At 40.0% G+C, this 26,365-nt stretch overlaps 1 protein-coding gene across 2 annotated transcripts; it reads left to right on the top strand.

Annotated features, from left to right (window-relative positions):
- The first annotated feature begins 5,265 nt into the window (after positions 1 to 5,265).
- On the top strand, positions 5,266 to 26,365 carry abcb11b (ATP-binding cassette, sub-family B (MDR/TAP), member 11b). Of its 2 annotated transcripts, XM_078243943.1 has the most exons (28): positions 5,266 to 5,344; positions 5,498 to 5,516; positions 7,440 to 7,469; positions 7,894 to 7,945; positions 8,049 to 8,356; positions 8,511 to 8,598; positions 11,199 to 11,332; positions 11,426 to 11,597; positions 12,557 to 12,681; positions 12,762 to 12,936; positions 13,270 to 13,383; positions 13,493 to 13,603; positions 13,726 to 13,851; positions 14,539 to 14,742; positions 14,843 to 15,013; positions 15,695 to 15,896; positions 16,011 to 16,080; positions 16,771 to 16,888; positions 17,102 to 17,263; positions 17,551 to 17,655; positions 17,979 to 18,140; positions 18,367 to 18,570; positions 19,293 to 19,534; positions 19,877 to 20,033; positions 20,482 to 20,679; positions 22,668 to 22,874; positions 24,510 to 24,656; positions 25,097 to 26,365. In XM_078243943.1, exons 1-28 carry the CDS (start codon positions 5,266 to 5,268, stop codon positions 25,295 to 25,297), a joined length of 4,083 nt encoding a protein of 1,360 aa, XP_078100069.1. In that variant the 3' UTR covers positions 25,298 to 26,365. The 2 variants fall into 2 exon arrangements, with proteins under 2 accessions (XP_078100069.1, XP_078100070.1); XM_078243944.1 differs by lacking the exons at positions 5,498 to 5,516; positions 7,440 to 7,469 and having other exon boundaries at positions 5,266 to 5,366; positions 8,049 to 8,287; positions 8,348 to 8,356; positions 16,771 to 16,873.

Genomic DNA, 26,365 nt, shown 5'->3' with positions numbered 1-26,365 from the left:
TTAATTACAAAAATGAGGAAAAATCCAATCTTTAAGGACACCAATTTTCTTTGTGAATGAATAATGTATCGTAAATAAATAAATGTTCTTCCTTAAAATACAGGGGGCATAAGTAAGTACACCCCTATGTTAAACTCCCATAGAGGCAGGCAGATTTTTATTTTTAAAGGCCAGTTTGGGGTACTTTCCATAAAATCATCTCTCAATGCAAATCAAACCAGCTATTAGGCTAACTGAAATAAAACCATGCCAATCTCTAGGTATGGTGAAGGGGATGTGATGATGGGGGGCTATTTTAATTCCAAAAGCCAAGGGAACTTTATCAGGATGCATAGTATCCTGGATCCATGAAATACAATCTGCCTGCCTCTATGGGAGTTTAACATAGGGGTGTACTTACTTATGCCCCCTGTATTTTAAAGGAAGAACATTTATTTATTTACGATACATTATTCATTCACAAAGACAATTGGTGTCCTTAAAGATTGGATTTTCCTCATTTTTTTTAAATTAAGGCATTAAGATCAATTTCCTAAAGATGATTTTTTTTATTCCTCTTTTAGTCAACTTTAGTATGGGTGTCCTAAATTGTTCACATGACTGTATAGTATCACCTTATGAAGCTGTCATGGCTAACGTAGTGTTAGCAAACAATTCCATACTACTTACATGTCCAGCAGACAAGGAAAAACGTTTTGGTCACATTTAAGTTTTGTTTCTGGCCACCTGATACATTTAAGCCCTATATATAGACTACATGAAACCTTTTAGCTTTTATTTGGTTTCCACCAACTTTTGAAACTAAGTCTTAACTTGTTAGCTATTTCACTTTCTCCAGAAGCTAGCTGTTGGTGAAACCAAGTTAGCATGAGCATTAGCAATGTTAATGGCAGAGAAGAAACAAGCTGCTTCCTATTTCCTCTCGTTATCTGAGAGACTTTGATGTCTACTCAGAACTAAGAGGGATAATAGGGTGCTACTTTTCTAATTTGGTGATTGTTGTGTTTTCTGATTTGTTGAATAGATTGCTAAAATATTGCAGTGACTTGGTATGTGTGAAATAATTCCACTGCACACCGGAAATGCAGCTTGTTTTTTTACAGTCCACAAAATTGTTTCCATGGTCCACTGAGAGAGTCATCTGAAGGTTTTTACATTTTAACCACAAGGTGGCAGCATATTTGTTTTGTAATTCTGTTGTGCAGATTCTGCCTTTAACCACTCCTGTGTCCAATAATAAAGTTGCAATTACAAATTCTTGCACATGTAAATGCTTCAGGAATGTATTTGATGTTTTCAGTATAAAACAGATCATAGAAATATACAACATTGTTATTTACACAGGGCTGCAAAGGGAAAATACAGTACACCCAATTTAAACTTCTCGGTGTTGTTGGTGTTAATGCAATTTTCCAACAATTTTGGACACATGTTCATAATCCTCCTCTTTGTAATTTCCTGACGGCACTTGAAGGCAGCAGTGACTGACCGACAGTATACAGTGAGCAATCAGTTGTTTTCATGTAGCGTGCAGGCCAAATCAGTCTTTTTTCTGACAATTTAAATCAATAAATAAAAGTATTATATACACATACATAATTGAAGGGCCTTATTTATAGATGTAAATGAAGCATTTTGTGTAAGTCTCAAATACTTAAAATTAAGTAAATATTTTTTTAAACTTTAATGATGTAAACAAAGCTTCAGCAGCATAAGAAAACATTCATTTTAGATTTAGATTTCAGCAGTATAATATCTGCATTCCCCTTGTTGTTGCATTCAAGGTTAAACAAGATGACAGACAACATGAAGGTGGTCAGGAAGTCAAGCTGAAGAGGGCAATAACCTAAATGTCAACCTGCAGCAACATATACACAACTCATGCTCACATGTAGAGTAAAACTATAGCTTTACCAATGTGACGATTATGTGATATCAAATGTGCATGCATAATGTAACAGTAGCAAAACTAGGGATGAGTCATAAAGTAAGCCAATTTAGTCAGTAATGTTGGTTTTTATAGAAATATTAGCTGAAATTTGCTAAAATTAACTCACATTAGCCACTATAAGCTACTGGTTATACCAGACCAAGTTATGCTGGAGCAGCAAAACCCCTGAGTGTACTGAAACGAACAAAGGGCGAGACCATCATGTTTTGGTGTATTTCAGGTTTTTATATCATTCTGTAGCTTCCCAGTAGTGTTCCTTATGTATCTAAATTCAAACATTCACATGTTGGTCGAAGTAAGTATGTTTTAGCAACAAGATGTGGTTTTCCCAAGCCATCTAAAAACTTTTTTCCCACGTGACCTGATGTAGGGTTCTGTATGATGACGTTGTTTCAGTACAGTACAATACATAACAGTACAGTAACTTGGAAGGGCGGTCGGCAGGGCCCCCCATGTTTAGGGAAGCATACAGGAAGCTAAGCAATGCACTGCTGTTGAGGCAGTTATCACACAATACTGCAAACTTTGGTTCACCAAATTTTGTGTTATTGTGTGACTTTGGTTCTTAATAACCAGTCGAGGCACTGGTAGCAATTCCCAAAGAAAGAAGAAAATGTTCTGCGAGGTAAAATTATTGTGTTTTTGTCAAAAGAAGGCTGGTGGCTTTGAATAGAGCGATACGTACTGATGTGGACGGGGGTACCAGTAGAACGTATTTTAGCCACCTAAAAAATATGGAATGCCATTTTATATGAAATGAAAAAAATACATAAAATAAATAAAATTATAATAAACAAAAATGCCTATAAAATACATCCTGAAAAAATAAATAAATGAGGCAATAAATATAGAAATATACGTAAATATAAATATTGAAATGAGTCAATATAGTTCAATAAATAAATAAATAGGTTTTTATCTTTAAAAAGGACATTTTTCAAATGACTACTTTTTTATTTCTTTAACACGGTGTCTCTTCCTTGGTCTGAACCACGTGCCTTTAATAGGTGTCGGTGAAAGTGGGAACGGGTGCCTATGAATAATATATATATATATATATATAGTATATATATATATATATATATATATATATATATATATATATATATATATATATATATATATATTCAATTCAAGACTATCACAGGTTGTAATACAAAAATCATGTTCAATTAGTAAGGATGCAGAAACAGGCATGGCCTCTGCAAATAAAATATTTGCCTGCAATGTCAATGGCCTTTTTAGCAGCATAAACCTGCAGGATACAAGACACTCTGACCCTGAGTTCCAGCCAATTCTCTTCAAAAAGAGCATGTGAACTGTGCCAAGATACACATGAAAACATGTTAAGCTAAATGGCTAATTGCCCCCCTTTGACTGCAGGTTTTTCACCTGGTCCTCCGATAGTGCGACCCAAGGGGACGCATCCAAAACCATGGCATTTTCACGCCATGCCTCTGTGTTTAACGTTACCCTCGCTAGCTCACTGCAGACGATGGGCAATGCTTGAGAATACATTTTTTTCCATAACCGGTGGGCAAACATGCTGGCATGTCCCAGTTAGATAGTAAATGCTAAAAACACATTCTTTTTAAATCTTTTCAATTATTCAAAGAAAGAACCAAAGAGGCCTTCCTTATTGCATGATTCAAATGTATTATTATTAGCATTTTCAGCGTGTAGCTTGCTAGCGTGGAGGTTGTTGTTGTTTCCTGTAGGGGAAGGGATTATGGAAACGGTAACACAGATAGCAGAAGGGGAGGGGCAACGCCTGACATCCACCACGCTTTATCCTTGCACCAGACTACAGAGAGAGAGGGAGAGCTACAGGAACATGTCTCACTCTACTTCAAATTCTGGTGGTTTTTTTTGCATTATACCCACTGCAGCTGTAATACATAAAGGGGCTTGATTCTGTGTTTTAGACCAGCCTAGATTAAATTCCTAAACCTGATAAAGATTTACTTTATATTGACAACTGGTGCCTAATTTGCCTATTGAATAACGATTATAAAAGTTTGGCCCTGATGCTTGCTAGAAGAATCAAAACAGTGTATAATCAATGAAGCTCAATTAGGGTTTATGTCTAATAAACACATCTATTAAAATATTAGACTGGTACTGACACAGTAAAGCATCATTTTCATAATCCTACACTGAGAAAGTTTGGGGATTTCTTATGTAATGCAATAAAACACTGTATAGTAATCCCAATACTCACTCCAAAGTGAAAGTCAAGTGATCTACAAAGTGACTCCATTGATATTAGTCCATTGAAGCTGTCACAACCTTGTTTTTTAAAAGGAATTACACTAGCTATAGAAATAATTTATAAGTTGTTCATTAAAGCTTCTGGTCTAAAATTCTATTAATCCCTGCACTAATCAGGACCTTATGAAGTCTTGGAGAAATGATTTCCCCAAACGCTCCTTCGGCCCATTGTCAGTGTTGAAACAGTTTGGTTTATGCTGCTTCCAGTTTAATACTATTATCCGCCTGGCTGACAGGCAAGCTGGCGTAATAATCCAGTGTACAGTTTTAGAGGAACTATAGCATCTGTGTCTATACAAGTAAACAGCCAACTAGACTTTTGTGTTTGAAGCCTTCTTTTTGCATATGATTCATAAATTAAATATTTTCCAATCTAAAGAATATTGAAGCTCCTCTTTGTCCGAAATGATTACATAATTATAATTTAAGACTATCACCTGTGTTATAGTCTTAAATTCATGTTCAGTTAGTAAGGATGCAAACACAGCGCAGAGCCTCTGCAGGTAAAATATTTGCCCGCAAGGTCAATGGCCTTTTTAGCAGCATAAAAACAGCAGGACACGTACCTGAAAGCACAACACTCTGACCCCGAGTTCCAGCCAGTTCTCTTCAATAAGAGCATGTAAATGCTGACAAGATACACAGTGTGTCGTGACAAGCTGGAACAACTACAACTAGCTGTCGGACATTAAAACTAAATATCTGGATGTTGGACTTGAGTGCTGTAGTGCTGCTGCTACGGCTGGTTTAATTTGACTTGACTCCTTTTGTAAGAACTCGTGAATTAGTTCCAATCAAGGATAAGAAAGATAGATTTCTGTTAAAAAGTGAACATCTAGGTAAGTCTAATTTTTAAGTTGATTCCTAATGTCTCATAATCAAAAGCTTCTTTTTTTTATTTCCTTGAAAGTGGATGACTGCTAAAAACGATAAATGTACTCTTAAGTGGGATTTAATTTTTTGACATGACTGTGATATACTAATTATTCTAGTTTTGGATCTCTGACATGTGCTTTCTTTTGGCTTTTCCTAGATGAGTCACCATGCCGACCGGATCAGTGAAATTGCAAAGCATTAAAAAACTGGGACAGGATAACCACAGCTATGACTTTACAGATGAAGGTAATGCACAATCAGTGAAGATGTGTCATTAAACAGAAAGAGAGATGTGTTATTTTATTTGAATAAAAAATATGGGTAAGAAGTACAGCTACAGATGTCAAATTGTAAAATAAAAAAAAAAAGTAAAATGCTTGTTCTATTCTTGTGTTGCAGAACCAGCTGGCTCCTATACGTATGTATTCTTTGGAGTACTTTATGCATCACTATTTATACGTTGTTTTGAAAATCATCTTGGATATTGTTTTAAGTTGTAATAAATTACTGGGTTTTTTTTTTTTACTGTAGAGGGAATTGTATCTAAAATAAGGCCCTAAGGCCTGTCAAATCTGACTCCAATTTATTAATTCCCGCGCCTTCTTACATCAGACTTAAGTTTACCAGAACACAAGGAACAATATGAGACGAAGAGTTCAGTTAAGCAAAGTTTACAGTGACATTTCCTTGAACCACTTCCTCACTGACCGTACACAGCTTCTTTTGCAACGTGCACAAATATAACTTTAACTGCTGATATTCTACATAACACATGTTGAATTGTAGTAGTAATACATGTGTGATATGTGACTGACTGCTGTGAAGTTGCTCCCTTCGCAAGAAATGTGGTAGCTAGAAAGAGACATTATCTCTGTGGAGGTCAATGACCATGTGTACTTGTGTGTTTTTGTATGTTGGCAGACATGCACATGTTTGTATGGATCAGTTGATAGTGTTTTCACCAAACAGCAAAGATACATTTCTAGTTGTAGTGTGTCTTCAACAGCACCGTTGCATCAGAAAATGATTACTTTATAATAAGAGTAAAAAACACATTTTAATAAGTAATGCATTCCTATGCATTAGACATGCTGATTTAATGCAAAATTGAATGCACAATACAGCTGCAACTGAAGATTATTTTCATCATTGATTAATCAGGTGATTATTCTTTTGATTAATCATTTTGTGAAAAATGACAACCACAGTTGTTGTCAAATAGGTGAAGATTTCATTTGCCTGTGCTTTCTTAATTTGCAATGCATTGAGCTTTCAGGGCCACTTAATGCTACAGTTGGTAACTTTCATCAAAAATAACTTTTTGTCATATTTGCTCAAACTGTCATTATATCCTGGCACTACTACATGAGGCCGATCAGCTGTGGAAAAAAAATCACATTCATGAATCAAGATTCTGTTTCTGCAATGCCCATTTCTCGCCTCAGATGTTTTCAGAGACATATTTTTAGTGTACCGTTTAGCTATAAAATGAGAATGTTTGCTCTGGCCAGCTGGTTTTGGCTCAACTTGGTCACAAAACTCTCCTTTTACAGCTAAACAGTACACTAAAATATGTTTCTGAAAACATTTGAGGTGAAAATTATGCAATGCAGAAGCAGAATCTTGATTCATGTTTGATCAGCGCTGCCTAGTGTGACAGTTTAGCTCATGAGCAGTCACTGACGCTGCGTTAAAAACTCCTCGGCTCTAATTGGGTGCAGTGGAAACTTGAAAATGCCATTAGAAGCTTTGGGTTCAGATGGTTGGAAAGCAAAGGCATAGGCATTATAGAAACTTTGACGATCTGGCAGGGAATAAATGGAAAAGGGCTGGTTTAGGGTTTGGTATAGTTAAAAAAGCGTACCAATACCAATACCGTGACTTTGATACCAATACCAATATTATAAAAACAAAAAGAAATTACACATTACGGCACAAATCTTTTTATTTATTTTTCAGCTCTACTATGTGCGCCCAGTCTCTGTGTGTAACGTAGAGTTTTTCCCATGATGTGTAACATTACACAGCCAATCACAAGCATTATTAGATCTTGGTAGAAGCATGCTGCATGCTTATTGGCTCACTGACGCTGATGAGATTAACCCCTTATGTATTGAAAATGGATATTGAATGAAAAGGCATTTTTCGATACTTTAGAGGCAATTCGGTCTGTGCATAAAAATGAATTGATGATCCTGATGATGTAACAACATAAGTTCACGATACATCCTGCATTAGTTCATGCATTAAATCATCATGCATTTCTTAAGCATGTGTTTTGTGTCTTTATTTTAAAGTGTTACACAGAAGATCACCATGTGTTGTGTCTTTTTCTATGCAGGCCCACGACAGCTTCCAAGGATAATGACAAGTGAGTAAAAGATAGCAATAGAGGTAGAGCTGGGCGATGTGGAAAAAAACTAAATCACAATATATTTGACCAAATACATCCATGTCGATATTTCGCGATATTGTAGGGTTGACTATTGGTGCTTTCACTAAAGTTTTGATAAATAATCACCAATAATGTGGATACAATGACAAAGTGGGTAAAGGCAAATAATAAAACAGCTAGTTAAGTCTGGAAAATGTCATCACTTTACTGTTATGCAGCCTTTAAAACCACGAAAAGACACTTGTGTCATCCAGAGAAACCTGAGGGAGCAAAATTTAAGACGATATCTAGCCTCATATACCAAAGTCGATATAACATTGATATCTTGCCCAGCACTAAATAGAGGCCCTGTATACTTTCACACATCACATAAAACTGACTGGTCTTCTATTCCAAACAGAAATCAGGGAAATGACGAGAAGCCGGCGATAAGGGTTGGCTTCTTTCAGCTGGTAAAATATTCATTCTTCACTATGTAACACTGGCCTTTCTTTCTTCATCTCCACTTGAGATTTGTCCACCTAATGCAAGTTCTGTGCTTTTATGTCTGTCCAGTTCCGTTTCGCCACATGCAAGGACGTGCTGATGATGGTAGTGGGCAGTGTGTGCGCGGTGCTGCACGGCTCGGCCCAGCCCCTCATGCTGCTGGTGTTCGGCCTGCTCACCGACACCTTCATTGAGTACGACATTGAGCTCAATGAGCTGAGCGACGACAGAAAGGAGTGTGTGAACAACACCATCCAGTGGAAGAAGAACTACACCGAGGGGATCGGCCTGATGACGCCACTGAACCAGTCGGACTGGAGCTTCATGAACAATTCAACATGGGAGATGCTCACACCGCTGGAGGGCAGGCCGTGTGGGTAAGTGGGGTGTGAGAAATGCATGAGGTGGGCTTTTTTCAACATCAAACATAGTGTAAGATGTGATATTAAAAGTTTTAGATCTGTGTTTCAGTGTATGTGGGTGTGTAAGCCTCGTATATGATTAATTTACTGTATTTGTGCTATATTTCAGGCTTCTTGACATTGAATATGAAATGACCCTATTTGCCTTCTATTATGTTGGAATTGGAGCAGCTGTGTTCCTGCTGGGATACTTTCAGGTTGGTCTAAAATTAGATTAGGCTGTATCATCCTTGCATGCGCTTAAAACCAATTCAATCAGCATGACACATTTAGACCCTATCAACTGTGAAATCTTGAAGGAAATTGTGCAAACTCTGAAATCCTCTTCCTCCTGCCTTGATATTTTGCCCACAAGCTTTAAAAGAAAAAGACAAAAATGTTTTTAACTGCATGGCATCATATCTTATGCAAATAGTCAACTCTTCTCTTCTCTCAGACTATTTCTCACAAGCTCTGAAAAGTGCAGTTATTAACAATCTAGACACCTCACTAATGAACAATTACAAATGTTATTACCAAAACATCTTAGTATATTGGATGATATCAATGCTGCATTCAACACAGTTGCCAACATATTACCAGACAAAAAACTGAACTGGCACATTTGTAAACTGGTTTACTGGATCTTATTTGAAGGCTAGGGACTACTTTCTATAAAAAGAAAAAAAATGTTTTGGTTTGCACAGCACTAAATGGTTTAGAGATTGTACTACACTTTTATAAAGCTAGGAAGCTTACAAAAGACAGATTCAAAAACAATGGTCAAAATCAAAGCAAGAGAGATTTTCTTTTGCTGGTGCTATGGGATCGCCTTTTCAGTGAGGATGCTCTGAAATTTAGGGTTTCCATGAATGTGCTGGTTGCCACAGTTTAATTTCTACTGCGACACCCACGACAGGTAGACAGGTGCGCGCACTTAAGCAGTAACATTATCCACCATAAAAACACAAAGCGAGATGTAATAATTATTCACAAGCCTGCATACGAAAAAAAAAAACTCTACATTGAATATAACACTTCACACAAGTATGCCACAGACAGGGCTTGCTCACAAGAAACAGACACACCCACGTCTGTGCACATTTCAGCCTCACGGTAGAGATCCATTTGTCCGACACGACTGAAGCGTGGTGTCGCGACGTCATACATCCATGGTTGATGCTCCATGCCCTTGACCGGCAGCTGATTGGACGAACGCCTGACGTGGGTGTGGCTTCTCGAGAATTTCAACAGAGAATACAATCTCGTATTTTACGAAAATTTTCACCGTTCACCGAAACGTGTTTCTGAAAACATTTTAATCGAGAAATAGGCCATACAGTTGCTGAATCTGTCTTTATTTCAGATCGACAAAGGTCAGTTTAAAAGATTTTCGTCTACTTCTACTGGATAGTCGCGTCACGTTCAACGGATTCATTTGCATAAAGATGGGCATCGGCCAGCTTTTGGACGTGCAGCATTTTTTCAAATGCACCGCCACCTTCCCGGAATGCTTTGCGTGCACGTTGAAGTCGCTTGACGTCACCCATAGGAATAGAGTGGAACGCGGCGCGACAGAAGCGTCGCACGGTCAAATGGATCTCTACCGTTAGACTCTGAGCTCACAAACTCATGCTGCCAGTTCCCCACCTGCACTAATGACTCAGCAGTATTCCGTTTCATGCATCTAATGTTATGAGCTGTGCAATATAGAAACAAGAAATCTGAATTTGTGCCTCAAACACCAAATGCATTACATTGATAATAGGCAACCAAAGGAGAAAAAATATCATGCACTTACCATTCTTCATAACAAAACAATGCTAGATCTAGAGCAATGCTAACATCCTCAGCAGCAGTTGCGGGCGGGTCCCCTTCCTCTGCTCCATCCTCCGGCTTTTCTTGGTCCTTCATGGTCAGTGACTTCTAGCTGGGTCTACACCTTCATGATAAATACATTACTACCATCACCTGTATTAGCCCTATTAGGTTCAAAATCTTCTTCTTCTTCTGACGTTTTATGGCAGTTAGCAAACAACTTTTAGGTGTGCATAACTGCCACCTTCTGAAATGGAGTGTGGATCACAATTACTCTTTATTCTTCCAACAAGCCCAGTTTCTTTCTCCAAAAAAAGGTTCACAATAATTTTCGTTTCCTAGATTTGACTGAGTCTCCACACGCTTTGTTAATGCTAACTTACGAAAATGAGTAGCTACTCTGGCTAACAGGAAGTGGAGGTCAAAGGTCAAAAAGGTCAATAGGTGAAAAGGTCAATGGACCACGTGTGTTGGCTTTATGTTTTTTAGTCTAAAAATGTTTTTTTTTACAAATTATAAATTATAGTATTTACTCTTCATTTTTTTTTTTAATAATTCACAAAAATTTGTTAGTGGTGCTATGACCGTCCTAGGCACCCACAAGCCCCTCCCTGATGCTGCCTGTGGGGGGAGATATTGTAATCCCAGTATGGGTAAAAATGGCTGGAATCTACATTTCCCTTAACGCAACTCAATAGTCATTAGATCCAGCATGTGCACATTTATTTTTCAAATCCACATAAAATGCCGACTTTCTGTAAAAAAGAAGAAGAAAGTAGCTTCCAATCCCAAGTTGAGACCCTGGTGACATCACTATGACATCATCAGGGTTATTTTCTCAGATTTGACAAAGCTCCTCCAGAGCCACAGAAGACATTAAACAACTGTTGGCTGAGTTGTACTCCTAATGATGAATAAGCTGAACTTCATCATGGAAAAGCGGTGTAGTGCTCCTTGTCCTCTGGAGAAATCAGAGTATAACCGGTCTTTTACACTATAGATCTCCCTGTGGGTGACGGCCGCTGCCAGGCAGATTCAGCTCGTCAGGAAGTTGTACTTCAGCAGAGTGATGAGGATGGAGATCGGCTGGTTCGACTGCACCTCTGTAGGGGAGCTCAACACTCGCATGTCAGAGTGAGTGGGACAATGATGACATGATTTCCATCTCGTGGAGTATTTCTGGAATATTGGTGTGTATGTGTAACAGTGGTTCTATCTGTATTACAGTGATATCAACAAGATCAATGATGCCATTGCGGATCAAGTTGCCATTTTCCTGCAGCGCTTCACCACCTTCGTGTGTGGTTTCTGCATTGGCTTTGTGAAAGGGTGGAAGTTAACACTTGTCATTGTCGCAGCAAGTCCAATGATCGGAGTTGGAGCTGGTCTTATGGCTCTGGTGAGGCTTGACTTGAACTGACTTGATTTGTTGACTAGACTTGTCTTTACTTGTTGACTTGACTTTTTGAGTTGAAACTCACTTGACTAGAATTGTTGACTTGACTTCTCTTAACTTGACGACTTTACTTCAACAATTTTTTTTTTTTGCAAACTCTTTTTATTGGTGTTTTTATACAGATTGTACAACGTTTAAGATCGTGATTGTACAAGTATGTTCAGCATTTTCTTATAGAAAACAAAAAAAACAAAGAGTGTGTGAATGTACCAGAACCTTGGCATAAAGGCTTTTGGTAAACAGCAAGACAGTGGTTGCACACAAGGAACTTATGCATAAAATTTGTACTCATACATCAAAAATACAAACACAATTTTGTGTTTTTTTAACAACATATAAAACATATGTGGTAAATTAAGTTGCAGCACTGCGTTGCCGATGTGTGGAGAAGGAACTTCGTTGACACTGTTCTTGATTATAAAAGGTTTATTACATCAAAGATTCCAGCATCAATTTACAAGCTTCTGCAGGAGCTCGGAGAGTTGACCAACCCAATCTTCAAATATTGTCGCTCTGAGGTTCTTCTGTTCAAACCTGAAGACATGTACTCTGAGCTGTGTTTAACATGAGACGTTGTGATGGGTGTAGGTGAATCCAGGTCCTGGGGTCAATCAACCACTAACCCCAATTGCCCCCACAGAGCCACTTCCTCTGGAATGTGCCCTCTAACCATATACCTCAGCCAAATGGAACCATGGTTGTTATAACAAAGACTTTAAGTCAATCAGATACTAGTGTTATAACAAAGACTTAAGTCAATCAGATACTACACATACAATTCGCGACATGGACACACGTCATCACCACCCACCCAGACAAAAATCAAAAAAAGATGACAGTAACTACAATATTTAATTGACTTTCTGATTTATCTTCTATGTGTCACTTTGGTTTTCCTCTAGTTTGTGGCTAAGCTAACAGGGATGGAGCTGCAGGCCTACGCCAAAGCTGGAGCTGTAGCGGATGAGGTCCTCACCTCCATCAGAACTGTGGCTGCTTTCGGTGGGGAGAAAAAAGAAGTGCAAAGGTAAAATTTGCCACATGAAAAGTGGAAGATTTACTTTTTCCAATACATATGCAGCTGAGGTGAGCTCTCCTCCTCTACAGGTACGACAGAAACCTGATCTCAGCGCAGCGCTGGGGCATCAGGAAGGGTCTGATCATTGGTTTTTTCACCGGATATATGTGGCTGATCATCTTTCTGTGCTATGGTCTGGCCTTCTGGTATGGCTCCAGCCTGGTGGTGACCACTGGGGAGTACACACCAGGAACCCTACTGCAGGTATCACACTTACCATATTTACAAAATATGGGTCATTACAACCCTAACTGACAGATTATCACTGGAGCAAATGGGAAAAGTATTTATTTACAGCCTTTTCTTGTTGGATTTTAGAATCTAAATGAATTCTGTGATTGGAAGCCACTTGGTGTTTCACCTTTGGATTCCGCCTTTCCTTTATTCAGTTTTCATCATTTCAAAACAGTGAAAGACAAAACAAAAAAGTGCTGCTTTGAAGAAAAAAAAACTCAGAGAAAAACAATTGGAATGTCATAATTTCCATGTAACCAAGAGAGTCTTTGGAGATTTAATATACCGACCTCTTCATTCTAGGTGTTCTTTGGTGTTTTGATAGCAGCCATGAATTTGGGGCAGGCCTCCTCATGTCTAGAGGCATTTGCTGCAGGCCGTGGAGCTGCTACCCTCATATTTGAGACTATTGAGAGGGTGAGAGTGCTTGGTTTCGCAATATTTTAATTCTTACAAGGTGTATTTTTCGATAGGAAACCATTGACTCTTGTTGACAAGTCTCATTCTGTAAATGTGCCACTGTCAGGAACCGGAGATTGATTGTCTATCCGAGGCTGGATATAAGCTTGACAGGGTCAAAGGAGATATTGAGTTTCATAATGTGACCTTCTACTACCCCTCCAGACCTGACGTCAAGGTACTTGCGTGCTTCTACACTTGTTATCATATATAACTGAGAGTAAAATTTGATTTCTGGAAACGATTTGATTCCTGGATGTTTTGTTAGTTTTGCCATGGTGTAATGTGATCTCTACTCAGATCCTGGACCAGCTCAGTGTTGCAGTGAAGTCAGGGGAGACCACAGCCTTTGTTGGTCCGAGTGGAGCTGGGAAAAGTACTGCTATTCAGCTCATCCAGCGCTTCTATGACCCTAAAGAGGGCATGGTAGGTTTGACAGCTGAGACACATGTAATATATTGTGATTCCTCTATCAGTGGGGCTTTTTCTCAACTCCTGAGAGTGAAGATTTCCTCGACACACTATAGCTGCCGACTCCTTCCTTTTAAGATTAATTCTTTGTTCTAGTAGATTCAAAAATAACCATCCCCTTAGGGTGATAGAAGTACATGACAATCTGTTTCATTATTCAACCAATGGTCCTAACAGGCTCATTTTTCACTTTTACTGGAATAAGAGGTCTTTGCACACTTTACTCTCTTATTCCTTTTGGCTTCTAGAGAAGGAAATAAGCTCATACAGCAAAATGAATGTTATGCACAAGACTATCAACCTTACCATTTCAAACTAGCATTGTTGCAAAAAAAAACAAGGTAACACTTTACTTGAAGTTTTCTACATAAGAGTGACATGACACTGTCATGAAACATGAACCCTAACCATAACCATAACCATAACTTGTCAAGACACTTACTAAAAGAAGCGTTATGTCATAAACGTTTATGACTTGTTCATAATGTTTTATGACACGTTCATGACAGTGTCATGACACTCTTATGTAGAAAACTTCAAGTAAAGTGTAACCAAAAACAAACACATTATAGCCGCAAAGTACTTTAATAGCATAATCTATCAATTTTAGCAAAACCAGCTCTCTGTGCCCCCCTACCTCAGGTGACCCTGGACGGTCATGACATCAGAGGGTTGAACATCCAATGGCTGCGCTCGCTGATTGGCATTGTGGAGCAGGAGCCCGTGCTGTTTGCCACCACCATTGCTGAGAATTTGCGCTATGGTCGACCCAACGTCTCCATGGAAGACATCGTCAGTGCTGCGAAGGAGGCCAACGCCTACAACTTCATCATGGACCTGCCACAGGTAAAGTGGCACACAGGATTTAAAAGCGCTCATGCACAAATTCAAAGTCTTAACAACCGCTAGGCCTGATAACTTTCCTTGTGGTTTTTAAATCGGACAGCAATTCGACACCTTGGTGGGGGAGGGTGGAGGTCAGATGAGCGGCGGTCAGAAGCAGCGTATTGCCATTGCTCGAGCGCTGGTCAGGAAACCTCGTATCCTGCTGCTGGACATGGCAACCTCTGCCCTTGACAACGAGAGTGAGGCTATAGTTCAAGAAGCTTTGGATAATGTAAGTGTGACTGGTCTATTTGCTGAATTAGCTTCAGTTATCTCAGGTTTGGATCATTTATGGTTTCATTCCCTGATGGCAAGACGATTAAAATCCCTCTGTGAAGACAACATTTTACAGTAATTTCAGTTTCTTTCCTTTTTGTTGTAAAGGAGAGAGGAGGATTACTTAATTCTGACATAAAACATAACATGAAAACTATACCTCTTAGAGTTTGTTCCAAAAATATTAAAATGTCCAAATGACCTAACTTAAGAGTACTCCACTGATTTAGCACTGCTGCAATGTTACAGCAGTGCTAAATCAGTGGACAGTTTTTAAAAAAGTATCAAGATCAATAGTAGTAAGTAGGCCTGTCTACTGTAAGAACATACCATGTGTAAAGATATAATACATATTTTGAACAATGATACCTATAGATAAGGGAAAGCACATTATCATAAAATAAAATAAACAAATCCACTTCACAGCCAACAAAGTGTGCAAAATATTGACAAAATGGGAAATCAAACTTGGGGTCTAGAGAGAGATCTTTTTGTAGTTGAGGTCTCACTCCTGTTGTTTATTCAAAATCAGATAACCCCCCCTAAAAAAAAACTCAGGATTATTGCGCTATCAAGAGTGTTTTTCTCAGTTCCCAGCAGAAATGATGTACAGACAGACGTTTGATTTTTGTCACAGGTACGCAAGGGTCGCACCACCATCTCTATCGCTCACCGGCTGTCCACCATAAAGAACGCCGATGTGATTGTTGGCTTCGAGCACGGCCGAGCTGTTGAGAAGGGCAAACACAATGAGCTGCTGGAGAGAAAGGGAGTCTACTTCACTCTGGTCACCCTGCAGAGCCAAGGAGACAAGGCTCTGAATGAGAAGGCTCGGCAAAGTAGGTCCAACTTTGGGGGATAATGTCTCAAAAAGATATTTATCCAAACATAGAAACTAAGAGGATCTACTGACTGACTGTGATCATCACCTTTTGTCGCATCTCTTATATTAGTGGCTGACGATGAAGAAGAGCAAGAGAGGCTAAACCTATCCAGAGCAGGCAGCTACAGGGCCAGTTTGAGGTATTGCACATTCCCAATCACCCTGCACTTCATTACTTGCTCCTTTGCTTACTTGTGTATAATATCTATTTTCATGGTCCTGACTGTGCATCTAAATAGGATTATTACAGTAGTCATGTTGTGGCTGAAATTGAGGTGTGTCGCGGCAGGAACTGGCACCTTCATTTACATAATTACCCTCTTACATTTACTTCGACATCTAGAGCATTTAGCTGACACTATCATCGAGACTGGAGAGAGAGCAGAAGAGGCTCGTGTTCCTCGATCACCACCATTACAGGCACCCAGTAATCAGTGCAAGAAGAACAACAGCAGCAATTTACTCCTGTGTCCATTGAATATTTGTGTGCATGAAGTGATGATATAGTCATGTGGTCATGAATAATCTGGTGCTCCTGTTTTATGGCGATTTATATGTCATGTGTTTTATATTGTTTTGCCTGTATTTTCTTGTGAGTTTTGCATTTTAAGGTATGTATCTATTGATGAGTTTGTGTTCGCTACTATCTTTTATGTAAGTGTTGAGTTATTGTATTAAAAAAAAAGGGTCCATCTAGGGACGTACATTGCAAATTAGCTTAGGTAATAAATGCTGTGGTGTGTGGCATAGGTCTATGCCACATACTTGTCCGTATACAATTAAACATTAAGAAGAAGATAACAGCAGCTCTTTTGTTTTTGCTTTTGCAGAGCCTCTATCCGCCAGCGGTCCCGATCTCAGCTGTCCAATCTGATGCCAGAATCTTTTGCGCCCATCGCTATAGAGCGTGGCCCCAGAGACGCTGTGTCACAGGCAGATAAATCCACGGTGTGTGTGTGTGTGTGTGTGTGTGTGTGTGTGTGTGCTGGAGTGTTTGCATCCAGTTTTATACGTGGGTGGTTGAGGCAGGTCAACAATAATTACTTACTGTTATTTTAAATGTTCTTGGCATTTGTTTTTTCTATATCAATCCTTAGATAGTATACACAATGTACAGCTTGGACTGCCTGCTAATGTGCATTTTTGTGTGTGAATGCTCAGAATGCCATCCCAGAGGAGGAAATTGTGGAGCCTGCTCCAGTTGGTAGAATCCTGAAGTACAACATACCTGAGTGGCCCTACATGCTTTTTGGATCCTTTGGTGCAGCCATAAATGGAGGGGTCAACCCCGTCTACTCTCTGTTGTTCAGTCAAATCCTGGCGGTGAGGTTCATATTGTAGTCAGAATATCTGAAACACACAAATCCAGCTATCATTTTGTGGCCCCCAGTTGTTGTATAAAAAAAGACACAGTGACAGCAATGAAAGATTCAACCTGGGGTTAGTAAAATCCGTGTAAATGAGTTGGAAAAACAATCATGTCAGTTTCCTAAATATATATAGATTCTATATTTGCATCAAAAATCTACATTGGTAAATACTGTACGACGGTCCATATTAACATGTTTTTGTTCTTGAACATATGTCTGTGTGTGTTTGTGTGTGTGCAGACATTCTCAGTAATAGATCCTGTGGCTCAGAGGAAGGAGATTGATAGTATCTGCCTGTTCTTTGTCATGGTTGGCGTGGTCTCTTTCTTCACACAGATGCTGCAGGTAGAGTAGTAGTCTGCTTTAGCAAGACTGATTGCTTTAGTGCTTCTCTACTGCCTTCACCCCCCTGTGTGTGTGTTCAAGGTTGGGGGAAAGTCACAAGAGATCTCCTTTATTTTGTCAAATGAATACCTTCTTTGGATGAAAAAGATTTTCCCACATCCTGCAGGGTTGCAGTTCTGTTGGTCCATGAGTTCTGACACCCCTGGGGTAGAGGGATAGCAAAGACAATGTTTCCCAGATTAGTTATATATTACATTATGTTGAAGATCACTGGAATGGTATTTTGGATTAAATAAAAACACTTCCTGTGCGTGTGTCTCCAGGGATATGCTTTCTCCAAGTCTGGAGAGCTGCTGACACGCAGGTTACGGCGGCTCGGCTTCCACTCCATGCTGGGCCAAGAGATTGGCTGGTTTGATGATCACAGGAACAGTCCCGGAGCTCTGACCACACGTCTGGCGACTGATGCCTCACAAGTTCAAGGAGTGAGTTATAGCTTCAGTGTAAAAAGATAGTGATTTTGAAAAGCAATTCAGTCCCATATTCAGGGATAAAATTATAGTATCAGAGAATGTGACTTCACCGATTATTTTTGCTTGGTATCCGGACTTGTAAAATTCTGCTCGGGTGATCTAGTTCAAATCCATGAGGAGAATCAGCTCTTTGAATAGTAAAAGGATCCTTCTTTTCCACCTTTTTTTTTTTTCTAAGGCCACGGGCTCGCAGATCGGCATGATCGTCAACTCTCTGACCAACATCGGCGTGGCCGTCCTCATGTCCTTCTACTTCAGCTGGAAGCTCACGCTGCTCATCCTGTGCTTCCTGCCGTTCATCGCTCTGTCCGGTGGCTTCCAGGCTAAGATGCTAACGGGGTTCGCCAAGCAGGACAAGGAGGCGATGGAGGTCGCAGGACGGGTCAGACAAAGTTTTTTGTCGGACTTTATAAGCATCCAGTTTGAAAATACCACAGTATTCTGATATTGAGGGACACGTCAAAAGCATCATCTCAATAATCCTCCTAAACCTTCAGGTGGAGGGGACATCAGCCGACTTACTGACAGCAGATAAGAGACCGTTTAACAACAGTGTCTATTTTAGGCTCTAGGTTTCAGTTTTTTATCATCACTAAAGAAAAACTCTTCAGCCCTACAGCTGAGCATTTTATTAGGTGCTCCTGTTTTTGGCAAGTTATGCACAGAGCTAACATTGTCAGGCTCAATACCAGCTGGGGCCACCCAGGCTCAAAAGGCTGTCATGGTACAGACAACACATAGCGGATAAAACTTCAGGACAAAGAATACAGTGAGACCCAGAAAGCTCACAACCAAAGAAAAAGTCAATTTACTGTGAACGTACTTTACACTATCTCAGTTATCCCAATGCAGTAAACCCCACCCATCCCCATAGAGTGGATAAGATGAAAGTTTAATTCTCCCTATGGGGGGATTGGCTTACTGCAGCAGCATGAAATAGGATATAGATAAGAACAGATGCAAATGCTTTGTCTATATCGTATTCTCCCTCACACATTAAAAACAAATAAGAATTAGGAACAACTTCTAGTCAACCATCTGCCTGGTTTTTACCATGCCATTTAATCTGGTATTGGAATTTTAACCCAAGTCTTTTATTTGCAGATTTCCGGCGAGGCACTGAACAACATCCGCACCATCGCAGGCCTGGGCAAAGAGAAGATTTTTGTGGACATGTACGAGGCCCAGCTAGATGGTCCATACCAAGCGGCGCTGAAAAAAGCAAAAGTGTACGGAGCCTGCTATGGTTTCGCCCAGTGTGTCATCTTCTTGACCAACTCCGCCTCCTACAGGTTTGGAGGTTACTTGGTGCAGCATGAGGGGCTCCATTTCAGCTTGGTGTTCAGGTGAGAGGAGAAGACTATCAAGTCTGGTGCCATTCTGTGTGTTACTTCTGTTTACCTCTGCAATTAATTGCAGGCTACACTGCTTTCTATCAGTCTTGTTTCATATCTTTTTTGAACATGGCGGACGCTGTCACTACCAGTGAAAACTACTGTGTAGAGAGTTAATTACAACATGTAAACACATTTACCAGCTATTGCTAAAACAAAGCAAAAAACTGATGGTGATTCCACGAATGAATTAAGAATTATAAATCTATTGCTCCAAGGAGAAAGGACCCAACCCAGTGGATGTGTGATACAAAGATTGATTGCTAAGTTACATTACATTGGTTTCTCTGGCAGGGTCATCTCAGCCATCGTCACCAGTGGCACTGCCCTTGGCAAAGCCTCCTCTTACACACCAGACTACGCCAAGGCCAAGATTTCAGCTGCACGTTTCTTCCAGCTGCTGGACCGTGTTCCTCAGATCAGCGTCTACAGCGATACAGGAGATAAATGGGTATGAAGGCATATGTTATGCTACGTGTATTCTGCCACATTGCATGCTGAGTGTATACAAAATGAAGGCTGCCTGCTCCTTCCAGGATAGATTCAAAGAAAAGAATCCAGATGAAAAGTCTAATTTATTATTCCTTTATTGCTTTGCTTATTCATTTTACATCAATCATGAAAGAGATTAGATGGAGGAAGGAGACAAAGAAGGAATTGTTCACATATTGTACATCCAAATGGAAAAATAAGAATTACCTGAAAATACAAGTACACACAGAGCCCTTTGACATGTGAGGTATTTTGAATAAAAAAAACCCTCATAAGACAGCTGAATGAAATGAAAGTCTTTGCTACCTGTGTATTTGGAGAATTTCCTTTTGTAGACTGGAGGTGGCACCCTGACACACCAAGACACCTACACTAACGTTTGTTCCCTCCCTCCGTTGTGTTTTCAGGATAACTTCCAAGGGAACATTGAGTTCATTGACTGTAAGTTCACCTACCCCACCAGGCCAGACATCCAGGTCCTGAATGGGCTGAATGTGTCGGTGAAGCCCGGCCAGACGCTGGCCTTTGTGGGCAGCAGCGGCTGCGGGAAGAGCACCAGCGTTCAGCTGCTGGAGAGGTTTTATGATCCTGACCACGGCAGAGTGGTGAGGATAACTAACAAACAAAACAAACAAAATACTGCAGATGTACACTGAATGTAAAGTGTTTTATGAATAGTTTCATAGTAGATTTGGAAATAGTACAATTTTAAGGTACTTTTTCTTTCCATTTTATACTATTTAATACTCCCCCTTTTTACTCCACTACATTTTTTCGACAGTTTATAATAACTAGTTATTTTTCAAATGTAACAACCCAATAAGTTCTACCTGTGTCCACATACAACAGTAAAATACTACTTACATTCTATTATACAGTATATACATATATAGTACATTTCTCAAATGTCATACTTACACTTAAAGGGGCACTCCACCGATTTTACACAAGGTTCAGTTTACTCATCCTGAATACTATTAAGCTGTTTTCACAGTTCACGGTTCACTTTCTGTACGCTATCTGCAGAGCAACAAACTGCTGACAGACAAAGTTGGCAGCTAGCTGGTGAACATACTAGTGGAATTTTTCAACAGCTAAACAGACATATTTTTCTCAGAAGTTGGTGGAGACCAAAACAGAGCTAAAAGGAAGAGTGAATATTGGACTTTCGTCTGCCAGGTGAACACTAGTCTCGCTTTGCCAGACCTTCCTCCAAAGCGCGCTGAAGGAGGGTCTGGCTACTCCACATAGCATTCGGGGATGGGAGGAAAACGTGATCTGGTTTAATGGCATTTCTTTAAACCAATCAGAATTATCATGGGCGGTGCTGAACTCCGCTGCAAAATAGTCGTGCGAGAGAAAACTCAGATTGGACAGATAGCCTAGCTAGCTGTCTCAATTTACCCTGCAGAGATCTGAGGAGCAGTTAACCATAGTCCTCAGAAATCCACCGAATTTAAAATTCCAACACAAAGAAATCGGAAGGAAACAGAAAATACATGCATCCGGCGGAATTTCCTGCAGCACCGGAGCAATCCTGGAAGTGGAACGCGAAGGATATAGACTAGGTGAACACAAACACGACTCCAAATAAATGCTGATTTGACATAGTGGCCAAACAATGGAATTACAACTTCCGTGTCCGTCACATGATGCCATTGGGCCCAAAAGAGTTTTCCCTATAGATTGACATGGGGAAAGAGACGTCTGTAAATCAGTGGATACATTTATAAATTGTCACAACCCCCGCAAAATGACTCGTATAAGTATCAACATTTGATCCTTTTGGTCTGAAAGCACTTGAAGTCTAGAAGAGCTGCACGAATAAATAATTTGATCTCCATTCAAGTTAGTCGTAGCGCTAAACCGGAAGTAGCCTGCAGGCGGGTGGAGGTCTTTAGTGCGTCTGCTCTATGGGCCCAACAGTGGGGAAGCAGTGCTGATCATCCAGGTATTTTTACACTCAGAAGCTGAACTTCTTTGGCTTCAAATAGGCAACGGTTTGCGGTGAACCTGCACAGGAAGAAATTGGTGAATACTTTGCATATTTCAACAAGGATACGTACAAATGAGGTCTGAAACATAGCACACAGAATGTGCTTACCTTTATCAAAATGTCAGATATCGCATTGTGAAATAAATCAGACATATGCATCGTCTGCTTTCAACCTACTCTCTCATGAGGCTCAGCTGAGTGTCACCGTATAAAGTAAAATTTGTCAAAGTCAAAGAATAATTGCTGGACATTCAGTGATTGAAGTATTTCTGACTCTCATATCACTTCAATTTATGCATGAATCAGACATTTATGCTGACTTTGTGCTTTATAAAAAAAACTCCACCCAGGATTGCCTTTGTCCCAGTAAGAGATTCCTGCCAAGATTAAAATGGCCATAATTGAGTTGAAAGTGGTTTGGAAACACGTAGTCCCGATTCTCTGTTTAAGATTTTAAAAAGGACAGTATCACCTCTGCAAAGTTAGGAGAGAAATATCAGTAGAGATGGTGTAATGATAGCTCATTAATTATCATATTTCCCATCTTTGCTTATTATATTGCTTTCTCCTAATGGTAAAATCAATTGCTTCCTGCAGCTGATTGATGGCCATGACTCGACTCGTGTCAGCGTGCCCTTCCTGCGTTCCAAGATTGGCATCGTGTCCCAGGAGCCCATCTTGTTTGACTGCAGCATCGAGGAGAACATCAAGTACGGCGACAACTCGCGGGAAATCAGCATGAATGAGGTCATCTCTGCCGCTAAGAAAGCCCAGCTTCACGACTTTGTCATGTCACTTCCTGAGGTACTGTGGACGTTTTGTGTGGAATGTTTGTGACGAATGTGGTAAGGTTTCAAAAGCATAGGCAGAGCAGTTTATATATATATATATATAATTTATTTATTTATTTAATTTTATTTATTTATTTCGAACAATCAACAATGTTGCAAGACAAAAGAACAACAAAAAACCATAAAATAAAACACAATTAGATTTAACAAAATAAAAATATAAAAGGGATTAGTTCGAGAAGGAGCAGGCGGAAGCAAATAGCTTTATATATATATATATATATATATATATATATATATATATATACACATATATACACACACACTCACCTAAAGGATGATTAAGAACACCTGTTAAATTTCATGTTTATGAAATTATCTAATCAACCAATCACATGGCAGCTGCTTCAATGCATTTAGGGGTGTGGTCCAGGTCTAGACAATCTCCTGAACTCCAAATTGAATGTCAGAATGGTAAAAGAAAGGTGATCTAAGCAACTTTGAGCGTGGCATGGTTGTTGGTGCTAGACGGGCTGGTCTGAGTATTTCACAATCTGCTCAGTTACTGGGATTTTCACGCACAACCATTTCTAGGGTTTACAAAGAATGGTCTGAAAAAGGAAAAACATCCAGGATGCGGCAGTCCTGTGGGGTGAAAATGCCTTGTTGATGCTAGAGGTCAGAGGAGAATGGGTTGAGTGATTCAAGCTGATAGAAGATCAACTTTGACTCAAATAACCACTCGTTACAACCGAGGTATGCAGCAAAGCATTTGTGAAACCACAACACGAACAACCTTGAGGTGGATGGGCTACGCCAGCAGAAGACCCCACCGGGTACCACTCATCTCCACTAAAAACAGGAAAATTAGGCTACAATTTGCACGAGCTCACCAAAATTAGACAGTTGAAGACTGGAAAAATGTTCCTGGTCTGATGAGTCTCGATTTCAGTTGAGACATTCAGATGGTAGAATCAGAATTTGGCGTAAGAATAAGAACATGGATCTGTCATGCCTTGTTACCACTGGGCAGGCTGGTGGTGATGGTGGTGTAATGGTGTGGGGGATCCCTTTCGCCTTCAGAAATGTCTTCATTCTTTGTGTCATTGATTCAACAAGGTGCTGGAAGCATTCTTTAGAAATGTTGGCCCATATTGATAGGATAGGTTCAAACATGGTATTAGTATGGTGTTCCTAATAATCCTTTAGATGAGTGTATATACTTGGGAGTATATCCTCTGGTGGTATTTTTTTGTTTGTTTTTTACATAAACACATAACCAACAAATAATCTTGATACCGATCCATTAGATTTGTTTATAAGTTAGGTCTGACATGCCCTTTATTTTTAGGAGTTTCTTTTTATTTGGTAAAGAGCTACATTCAGCCTTAGGATGTTTTGTGCATACAGCCCTAGGTGAAGGGGAAAGGCGTTAATGTTATGGAAAGTTCCATTAATAAAGGGCTTAGGGGAAGCGAGAGAGGTCTGAAGCCGAGACACAGAATGTGTCCTTATTGTTTTTACAAAGTACACTGAATCCTGGTAAAAAGTCATTATCGTCTATTGAAGGATTTGTCAGCTAATACAAATAAGATGTGAATGTCCAAATAGGGATATGACTCACCATAATATTCCACCCTGCCTTCAGAAATACGACACAAACGTCGGGGCCCAGGGTTCTCAGTTGTCTCGCGGTCAGAAGCAGCGCATCGCCATCGCCAGAGCGATCATACGTGATCCCAAGATCCTGCTCCTGGACGAGGCCACCTCTGCCCTGGACACTGAGAGCGAGAAGGTAGGCTTCATTAAACTCTAAACAGCAGCGTCATCGTGTGTTGAATGCACGCACTTCATATTACAGCACAGTGCGGCTGCTTGATATTCTTCAGGCACAGAGAGCAAGAGGGCAGGCACTTAATTATTATTATTAACATCATTATCATTCATCATCTCTATTATTATCACCAGCAGCTCACAGTTCATATAGCCCTCCAGTAGAGCCTCTTTAAGATGTAAGCTTTTCCAGCTCCAATAGCTGAACCATGCTGAGGAGCAAAAAGGCCCCTGCACCACACTGATACACTGGCACAGTCTAATGATAGTAATCAACACATGATTGTGAAATTGCTATAATTGTGAGGCTTGTGTGTCTGCTGTGCGGGAGAACTGATGATGGCTCCTTCCTGTGTGTATAAGTCTGTGAACACAGCTTAATGTATTTGGTTGCCATGACAGACCGTGCAAGAGGCTCTGGACAAAGCCAGAGAGGGCCGGACGTGCATCGTTATCGCCCATCGCCTCTCTACCATTCAGAACTCGGACATTATCGCCGTCATGTCCAGGGGCTTTGTGATCGAGAAAGGGCCACACGACCAGCTCATGGCCCTGAAGGGAGCTTACTACAAGCTGGTTACCACGGGAGCACCAATCAGCTAACTGCTCAGGGAAACAGTAGCCGCTTAGCAAGGCAGCCAAGAGAAACAAATGTAAGGAGCAGTGTTAATGCCGAAAATCGAGGAAAAGACCAGGACTGGAAGTATTCTAAAGAATGTAAAGAAAGAAAGATACACCTGTTCATTCTTTCAGTATTTATTTTTAGGTTTGGATCCTGTTATAAAGAGAGCGGTTTTGTGAGTCACACACCCAATTCTGGTATTTTATAAGCAGGATATTTTTGGCGACGTTGGGCAAAAACTCCATAATAACTTCCCAGCATATTGTAAATCAAGTGGTCTGAGAGAAAACTACTTTTGCACCTCCTCTTGGCTCCGTTTTCAGGTTTTAGAAAATCTAGCCCGTGATGAGAGACTTTGGCCAATGACGGGTCATTTCAGAGAGAGACAGATTTCCTATTTGAAGTGGATCCCACAGTTCAAGGTCTACTGTGCCAAACCAGTCCTTTGGTTAGTGGCAATGGGCCTATGAGCTGCTTTACGACCAACAACAAATCTAAAGACATGAAGAAGTTGAATTTCACGCAATGCTGGATTCGACTAAATATTATTTATGTTATTTGTGTCCAAAGAAATTCAAAACAATATCATGTTATGTGTCTTATGTAACAGTAGAGTATGTGCCTCTGGATAATTCAATGTAACTGCATCATCTCCAAGCTCCTGAGTGTGTGTTTTTCTTCTTCACTGTCATCTTATTGTAACTTTAATGCTGTATGCATGGTCCTATTTTTTATGCGTTATGTGGGAATTGAATAAAACAATGAAAGTGTCTTAGCTTGACTGAGCCATGTATAGTATTTGTGTGAGTGAAGAATGGCCTCATTAATCATGCATGTTCCAGTAAACTCTGATAAACTGGCTTGCAGTTTTAACAAGCACCTAGGCACTGTTGGCAGCTACTAAAGATACGCCACACAAGTGGGCCCTCGACTACTTACAGTTACTGCCAGTGTGGGTATTTGGACATATCCAATGTTTGAAATCCAGATTGCTAGTCCAACGAGATCTGTCTATTTGACCTGCCTTTTAGTAAAGTTGATGAAAACCA

The sequence above is a fragment of the Sander vitreus genome, chromosome 24 (genome assembly GCF_031162955.1).
Source record: "Sander vitreus isolate 19-12246 chromosome 24, sanVit1, whole genome shotgun sequence".
Taxonomy (NCBI): domain Eukaryota; kingdom Metazoa; phylum Chordata; class Actinopteri; order Perciformes; family Percidae; genus Sander; species Sander vitreus.
Note: the sequence above shows the minus strand (reverse complement) of the source record. Positions and strands in the feature narration are given on the sequence as shown.